Below are 8255 nucleotides of genomic sequence, written 5' to 3' on the forward strand. Positions count from 1 at the left end.
GTGGTTAACTTTAAGCAAATAACATAAAAGTAAGTAAATAAAAGTGAGGAGAGTTTAATAATTTTGTAATCCCGTTTACATACCGTTACTTCAACGCAGCTGACTGTCAACATCTCAAAATATCGCGGGACTGATTCTGCAGTTACGCCGGACAGTGCGGAGTGCTCCTGGGCCCCTGTATTGCGCCGCCTCCCCACCTGTGCCGCTCGTACTGGAACCCGGTGTCTGTCTGCAGTACAACATACCTGCCATCGGAAAGACGGACACGGATTTAAAGACACTGCGGCCCCATTAGGCTAGTGTTTCTAGCATAAACAATTGGGTGTGGAACAGTAGTGAGTGCGTTTGCGAAGTCAAACAGTCGCTTGATCTGAGCTAGCGTGGTACTATAGCGCAACAGGAAGCAGCAGATGAAGTTAGCTAGCTAGCTAGCTGAGGTGCTCCTAGTGATGGCTCTGGTTTTGAAAATATTCTGTTTACCGTTACGTTGTAGCTAGCCAGTTCGTCATATATGAAGTATATATATATATATATATATATCTATATTATGAATGTCAGTTATCGTCCTGGCAAGTTTAAGAATCGCCACGTCTCGTCATTTAAAAGAACTAATTTAGCTGATGTCAACTTAACATTAGCTAACTAGCTAACGTTAGCGTTATAATGCCCAACTCCTTTTAAATAATTTGTAGTTATATTCGTTGGACTGTGAAAGAGAGAAGGATCATTTATGCCTGGGTTATATTTACCTACGTTAACTTTTCAACCTAATGACTGTCAGTGACGTAAACTGACAGGAAACGTAAAGTTCATTGATCATTAGTCCTGGTAGCATTTACGGCTAATCATAAATAACTTTACATTTTCAGTCGTTTCCCAGTCCGAAGCATCTACGCTGAGAAAGGCTAAGCTTAATAAATAGTAATTTGTTTTCTGGAGTAAACTGTCTTTTGAAACCCAGCGCGTAGGTTATCCACAAGTTAGCATGGCTCCTAAAAAGAGACCAGTACCCTTAAACATTGCTCCTACCGGCGATGGGTTATCCACTTCTGTCAACTGTGATGTTGCATCTGAGTAAGTCATTATACTAATCACATGAATGTTCCAGCAGACTGTATAGGCAATAAATATGGAAGTAATTTTTCTCATTTGAAAGATGCCTTATCCCTGTTCTATATCCATTTTCTCAGGGCCAATTTAGAAGCACTTAAAAAAATATTAGAAGAATTGGACCTTGATGAACAACAAAAGAAAAGGTTAGAGGCTTTCCTTACCCAGAAGGCCAAGGTGGGCGAGATGAGAGATGATGACTTCCAGCGTATCTGTGAGCTGGGTGCAGGCAATGGAGGCGTCGTCAATAAGGAATGCCACAAACCTTCAGGAATAATCATGGCCAGAAAAGTGAGCTACAAAATTTACACTACTATGTTATTGATGTGAATATGATCAACCTGATTTCATCATGTAGAGTCTGTAATAAGTGGTCATACCATTATACACATATAACAATTCTTTTTTTCTGTTCAGCTAATTCATCTTGAAATCAAACCTGCTATAAGAAACCAGATCATCCGAGAGCTTCAGGTGCTGCATGAGTGTAACTCTCCTTACATTGTGGGCTTCTATGGAGCATTTTACAGTGATGGAGAGATCAGCATCTGTATGGAGCACATGGTGAGAGAATTGGGACGGGCTGATTTTGTGTGTGTGGATGTCTGGTTGTGTTACCAGGTATTTCAGTATTGATCGATTTATCCCCACAGTGAGATTATCTTTTTTGCATATTTCTATCTTGTATGCCCATGCTGGGTAAAAAAGCCTTTAACTGAGTCAGAGTCTTAGTTTGTTTGTTTGTTTTTTTTTACTTTATTTAACATTGAATCAAGGATAAAATCTACATTCTCTGTGGTCTTTCTGTGCGTATGCGTGTCAGTACCATGTTTAATTTAGCTTTTTATAGTAAAGAAGGTTATTGTCAAGCATTATTTGTATGTTATTCTGATTTTTTTGTGTACATTCAAATTAACTGGATTGTGATTGGGTGGCACGGTGGTGCAGTGGTTAGCACTGTCACTTCATAGCAAGAGGACTGCATCCCAGTCTGGGCCCTTCTGTGTGGCGTTTGCATGTTCTCCCTGTGCCTGCGTGGGTTTTCTCCGGGTACTCTGGCTTCCTCCCACAATCCCAAAACGTTAGGTTAATTGGCTACTTTAAATTGCCGCTAGGTGTGCGTGAGAGTGTGTGGTTGTCTGTCTTTGTGTGTTAGCCCTGCGATTGGCTAGTGACCAGTCCAGGGTGTACCCCGCCTCTTGCCCATAGTTAGCTGGGATAGGCTCCAGCTCCCCGCGACCCTGACGGATAAGCGGTATAGAAAATGGATGGATGGATGGATTGTGATTTTATAGTACAATGTAAAGAAAATTCATTGTGGTAATCAGTGATAATCAGACATGTTCTTGAAAAATGTTCCATAAAGGAACCACTTTACTTGCGGAGTAAATATACTCATTGGACATTACAGTAACGGGAAACATGTGATCCTTAGAAAATCTGTTTTACACAGTATGTGCTTTTATGGCTTGTATTCTTTATTGTGTCTTTTTATTATTCAGGATGGTGGATCTCTGGATCAGGTTCTGAAAGAAGCAAAGAGGATCCCTGAAGAGATTCTGGGCAAAGTCAGCATTGCTGTAAGTGTGGTTATTTTCTATATTCTAATATTATCAAACAATGGATTTAATATATACACACACGCCATGGGTCTGGATGGGTTACATGGTTGTTTCTGACTGTTGTTTTCACATCAAGATTATTATAATTATTATTGACGTGTAATTATACCTCTTTTGAAACAGGTTTTGAGAGGCCTTGCCTACCTTAGAGATAAACATCAAATCATGCATAGAGGTACTCATTTCATTAGTTAATTACTGAGTTTTCTATTTCATAACATGGAAATTCATCTTTGTGGCATTAAGAACAATACCAAGGTGCATTGTTGTGTTAGCTTAATTTCTTAAAAAGTGTTTTAACCTCTTCAATGGTCACATTGCCAAAGCTAATAAAAATCTAAATGGTAATCTTTATGTTAATATTAGGGTTGTAGTCAGTACAGTATTTGGATAAAATAGTCCATTTTGACTGTTGCTGTTATTGGTGTCCAGTCAGGTAAAGTTTTTGGGCCATATCCTTTTCACCTGCAGATGTGAAGCCTTCAAACATACTTGTGAACTCGCGTGGAGAGATCAAGTTGTGTGACTTTGGTGTAAGCGGGCAGCTCATAGACTCTATGGCCAATTCCTTTGTTGGGACAAGATCTTATATGTCGGTATGTTGGTCTTCCTTTAAGTATACCACGAAAAAAAAATCAGTTTAGTTCCTCCACATTACTCAAATCTTTTGCCTTTTAGTCTAACTCGACTTGTTTGTTGTGACTATTTAGGTAAAACTTTGATTCATCATTCATTGTAATGTGTAGGCCACAAAGCTTCATTAAATTATTATTAACCCTGACTGCGGCCATTGGATCTTAATCATTTAATTTCAGATTTCATTGAGACAGTTCCGTATTTAAGTTAACGTTAATAGTTGTCTGTTGTGAATGTTTGCTGTGTAGCCTGAGAGACTGCAGGGAACCCATTATTCGGTGCAGTCAGACGTGTGGAGTATGGGATTGTCCCTAGTAGAGCTGTCAATTGGACGCTTCCCCATCCCTCCACCAGACGCTAAAGAACTGGAAGCCATATTTGGATGTCCTATCTTGGATGGTAGTGAGAGAGAGATGCAGAGCACTTCACCCAGACCCAGACCACCGGGAAGACCAGTTAGTGGTGAGAAATTCACTCTTTTTTAACAGTCTTGTTGGATATGAATGGCAGAATTCCACAAAATATTACCTGGGATACCTTTGCTTTGTATCCTGGGTAATAATAAGGGGTAGATTAGTTTCCACTGACTTCTCACTTGAGGAGACTGTTTGCATCAGTTTGTTGGTAGAAATTATATACCTGCCACTGGAATATAATTTGTTGCAAAATAAAATAAATCTCCCATGTGGTCATCAGTGTAATTCAGACTAATATAATTATTACCTGTGTGAAAGTCTTTTCCTTCAAATGTTGCATATAAAACACATTTACCTTGGCTTCTTTTCAAGGTCATGGCCCTGCAATGGCCATCTTTGAACTACTAGACTACATAGTAAATGAGGTAAGAATCTCAGAATTTGTCCAAAGAACTGCTAAAAATTGTAGTATTTACTATAATTCTTGAAAAATCAGACAGGTGTCCCTCTTTGCTGTTGGTGATGTGATCAGATGTTCATTCTGTTGCGTTTTCGTATTTCAGCCCCCTCCCAAACTACCACATGGCATCTTCACCTCTGATTTCCAGGACTTTGTGACAAAGTGGTGAGATAACATTTTAGCCTGAAAACACTACTCAGTTGTCCTTCTCTTTTGTCCTGTCAGATGATATCATAAACATGTAATCCAATGTTTTGTGACCAACCTGATGTACGATAAGCGGTCTCTGAAAGGTTCCACTCTCTTATTTCCAGTCTCATCAAAAATCCAGCAGACAGAGCTGACTTGAAAATGTTGATGGTGAGTGTCCTCAAATAGACTATGTTTTTAATTAACTTTCCACTTTTTTCTTTCAGTGGAAACATGTGCATTATCTGACAGGTTGAAGGTCTAGACCCAAAAGTAGTTTTTGAACAGAAAGAAAAAAAAAACGGCACTGAGATTAAACTCATTTTGTAAGGGCAAGTGTTAAACTTGTACATCCTGTAAAGTCAAAGTCAAGCAGCAGAAAAGTCTCCTCAATTAAATTATTGATTTTTTTCTTTTTTTAATATCCAGTATGTTACCAATATGTGATTGATTGATTGTTTTGTTGCAGAACCACACATTTATCAAGCGGTCTGAGGCAGAGGAAGTAGACTTTGCTGGCTGGCTCTGTAAAACGATGGGACTGAACCAACCTAAAACTCCCACCCGCGCTACAGACTGAAGACACACACTCACACACACAGTATGTACATGTGAAAACATGGAGAAGCTGCTGCCTAGACACTTTGTTTGCCACATCTTCCCTCAGGTGAACTTCTGAAGACTCCATCAATCAATGGGACTCTACAGACATCACATGCTAGGAAAGATACTAAGATACTGTGTATACAGTCTGGCCCTTCTGTGGAAAGTCAGTACACAGGCATTCTGTTATGCATAAATATTCTCTTAAATCAATTACAACTTAGTTTCTGAGAATGTGTATTGGCAATGTAGAGAACATTGGTCATCAATAATTTGTGTTAATTTCAGTTCAGGTTTTGGGGCCATTAAATCTCTTACTGGGAGACTTAACAAAGCTGTAGTTGCTAGATTGGAATCCTGTCATAAATGCTATGAAAGCGATTATGCTTTTGTTCAGTCTCATCCACTATCCTGTAGTTCTACAGAGTACATGCTGTGTCAAAACTGGAAAAGATATCCCTTGAAAGAGAATGAAAAGGAATATAATAGCAGTGTAATTTTATAACACGTCTTTTTGAACTCTGTTTTTCAGTTTTCTTGTCTGAACTTTTCACAAGTGTTCTGACACTCACAGCACGAGTGTGTCAATCTCAGTTATTACAATCATGGTTAAGCATCTGTACGCATGTACAGACAGATACATGTATGAATTTGTTTTTACATGTGTTATGCAAGCACATTGAGAAATGTTAGAATAAGATTATTTTACCAAACGGGTTGGGTTATGTCTGTATGTTAGCAAGAGAATAATTGATGACACTAGGAGGATTTTTTTTTTTTTTTTTTTGAATTTATTGACATGGCTGGTTTCTACAAAATTTGAGATGTCTTGAGGTGAAGCACAATGTTTAAACATTTTAGCATGACCCTCATGTGTAAGCCAAAAATAATAAAAAGTTGCAACCTTTAATGCACCCTCTGCTCTGCTCCCTCTGTATTTTAGGGTTGCTAATTTAAAGCAGCATTCTCAACTTGTTCTGGTACCAATAGCTTCAGGTTAGCTACACTGGGGGAGAGGCTACCTTTATTGGACATACTTGTACTTGAAATTGATCCCTGGACAATACCTGCTGTAACAAGACTGCTTTTATCTCTTGAGCAAGCTGCATCACGACTCATTGAGCAGTCTCATTGCAACCAAATGGTTATTTTTTGGTATTTGCTGCAAACAACAGGACATGGATTTTCCATTTAAATGCATCCTTAATTATGGCCGAATTAGGGCATTTGTCTACTTTCTCTTTAAGTAACAGTTTTAGATGTTTAATGTGGCAACACCATCAAAGGCTTTTCAAACATTGAATGACTGATTCAATGTTTTGCAACATGCAAACCTGATGTCTTCATTTGCCAAAATATCACTTCACTGTCTTTCACTCATTTCACCAGAAGAGGGAAGCATATCAAATGCAATGCACTGAGAACTTGTACAATTACTAAATGAAGTGTGGTACCAGAAATATCAAAACATGTAAACTGCTGAATGTGTGGTGCATTGTGTGCACATTGCTGTGGTCAAGTAATTCATTCTAATACTAACTGAAAGCAAGGACAGAACAGTAAATTCTGAAGTACACACATTTAATTTACAAGCACAATGATTCGTCTGTTTGGCTCATGTGTGGATTGTTAATGAAATGTCTTCCCTTGAATGTCTGTCAACTTCAGGCTGAAAATGTGAGGCCTTGAGCACAGAGAAAGGCGTAGTGTTGCAGCATGTGGGGTGGCTAAGTCTGAGCAATGTCGATGGGAGGGAGACTACTGCAGCAGAAAAACAGCAAAGTCTGCAGTCATTAATATGCAAATATGCAAATGAGAGGGTAATTAAGATTGGGCGTTTGTCAGTGGCTCTTTGATTGCTAATGAATTCAAATCTGCAAGAAAGGAGAAGAGGATGATGAGCTAAAAATGAGGAAAACGAACAGAATGGCATTGTGCTTTTTCTTTCAAAAAATGTGAATGAGCGGTCTGCAGAATGTAAAGGCCATGTTGAACAGAAGAAAACTGAACTTTTCTGTTTTTTAAACTGACATCAAATAAAAAAAATATCAAGGCCCATCAAAACTGCTAAAAAGAAATGCATGAAAATTGCACAAAGCGAGCATGTTAATTCTATTTAAGCGACAACAGAAAGCACAGTATAAAACAGGGGAAACCAGGGCTGTAAGTTTGTGCCAAGACAATTAACCATGTAATTGTCTGAGCATTCAGCGTGGCATTCTGGAGCCACCACAGGAAGGTAGAGAGATTTCTGCTCATTAAAAGTGATGTGACTGACCCCTGTTGAGAGAGAAGCTCAGGTATCTTGGCAGGGTGTGTGTATATGTGTGTGTGTGTGTGGTGGCAGCATGCTTTGCATCACAAGCTGTGTTATTTTCATATTTTTGTCAAACGGGGGGCCTACAGTTCACACACGAGCACACACTGCTGTTATTGCTGTTTCAGTGGTCCCTTGACACTTGTACATCTTCCTCCCTGGCATTTGAAATGAGGATATGTATACAAGGAAAAAAACAAATTAAATGCTAGGAAGAAGTGGGGGAAAGACAGCTGTTCTTGTCACCTTATAGCATAATGACTTTCTCACAGTGCTGCAGTATATTTCACATATTTCAACACTGACCACAACAATCACGTTCTGTGATTCTCCTATCAAAAATACAGATATATTGGATTGATCCTTGTCGGTAGTAATATGAAAAGAGAAAACCCACCACTCTTTTGTTAAATGAGCCCAAGTGGCAGTATAACATCTATACTGAAAGAATTTGGACTGTAAGTACAAACTAATATATTTGGAATGTGGTGTTTGCAGCTGATCCCAGCCCTGCTCTGTTTGGTGTGTGATGAGCGATGGAGTTCATGAGTGTGTTTGTGTGTGAGAGAGGGGGCTGTATTTTTCACAGGAAACAGGAAACCAGAAGTCATAACAGGATGCCCCAGGTTTTCATACTGTACCTGATGCGTGGGTGGCTGCATGGGGGTAACCCATTTACAAAGCAGTACCGTGCTTGTCTAGAAGAAGAAGAGAGAGCCCAGGAAAGAGTGGGTGGAGAGGAGGGTACGCACTTGGGGGTTAGGAAAATGGAGTTCCACTCTAAATATAGATTTTTTAGTGTGTGTGTGTCTCATGCCTTGCCATACAACCTTGATGTTGTTTTACCTCCATGATGTTCGTCCTACTTTTTAAAAGGCAACAAACCAAACATTGTTTGATGT

The 8255-nt window shown here is 39.2% G+C and overlaps 1 protein-coding gene across 1 annotated transcript; it reads left to right on the plus strand.

Moving 5' to 3' along the window:
- Nucleotides 1–240: 240 nt before the first annotated feature.
- On the plus strand, nt 241–5950 carry map2k2b (mitogen-activated protein kinase kinase 2b). The gene is made up of 11 exons (XM_046409427.1): nt 241–1074; nt 1191–1401; nt 1528–1674; nt 2613–2690; nt 2856–2907; nt 3204–3328; nt 3617–3830; nt 4157–4209; nt 4348–4409; nt 4559–4604; nt 4903–5950. Exons 1-11 carry the CDS (start codon nt 986–988, stop codon nt 5011–5013), a joined length of 1188 nt encoding a protein of 395 aa, XP_046265383.1. The 5' UTR covers nt 241–985; the 3' UTR covers nt 5014–5950.
- Nucleotides 5951–8255: the final 2305 nt, after the last annotated feature.

This window comes from Scatophagus argus, chromosome 13 (assembly GCF_020382885.2).
Source record: "Scatophagus argus isolate fScaArg1 chromosome 13, fScaArg1.pri, whole genome shotgun sequence".
NCBI classification, from domain to species: Eukaryota; Metazoa; Chordata; class Actinopteri; family Scatophagidae; genus Scatophagus; species Scatophagus argus.

Coding starts and splice junctions, on each gene's coding strand:
- map2k2b (XM_046409427.1), top strand. CDS start 986: ATGGCTCCTAAAAAGAGACCAGTACCCTTAAACATTGCTCCTACCGGC. Junction 1,075..1,190: donor AACTGTGATGTTGCATCTGA/GTAAGTCATTAT, acceptor CCATTTTCTCAG/GGCCAATTTAGAAGCACTTA. Junction 2,908..3,203: donor ACATCAAATCATGCATAGAG/GTACTCATTTCA, acceptor TTTCACCTGCAG/ATGTGAAGCCTTCAAACATA.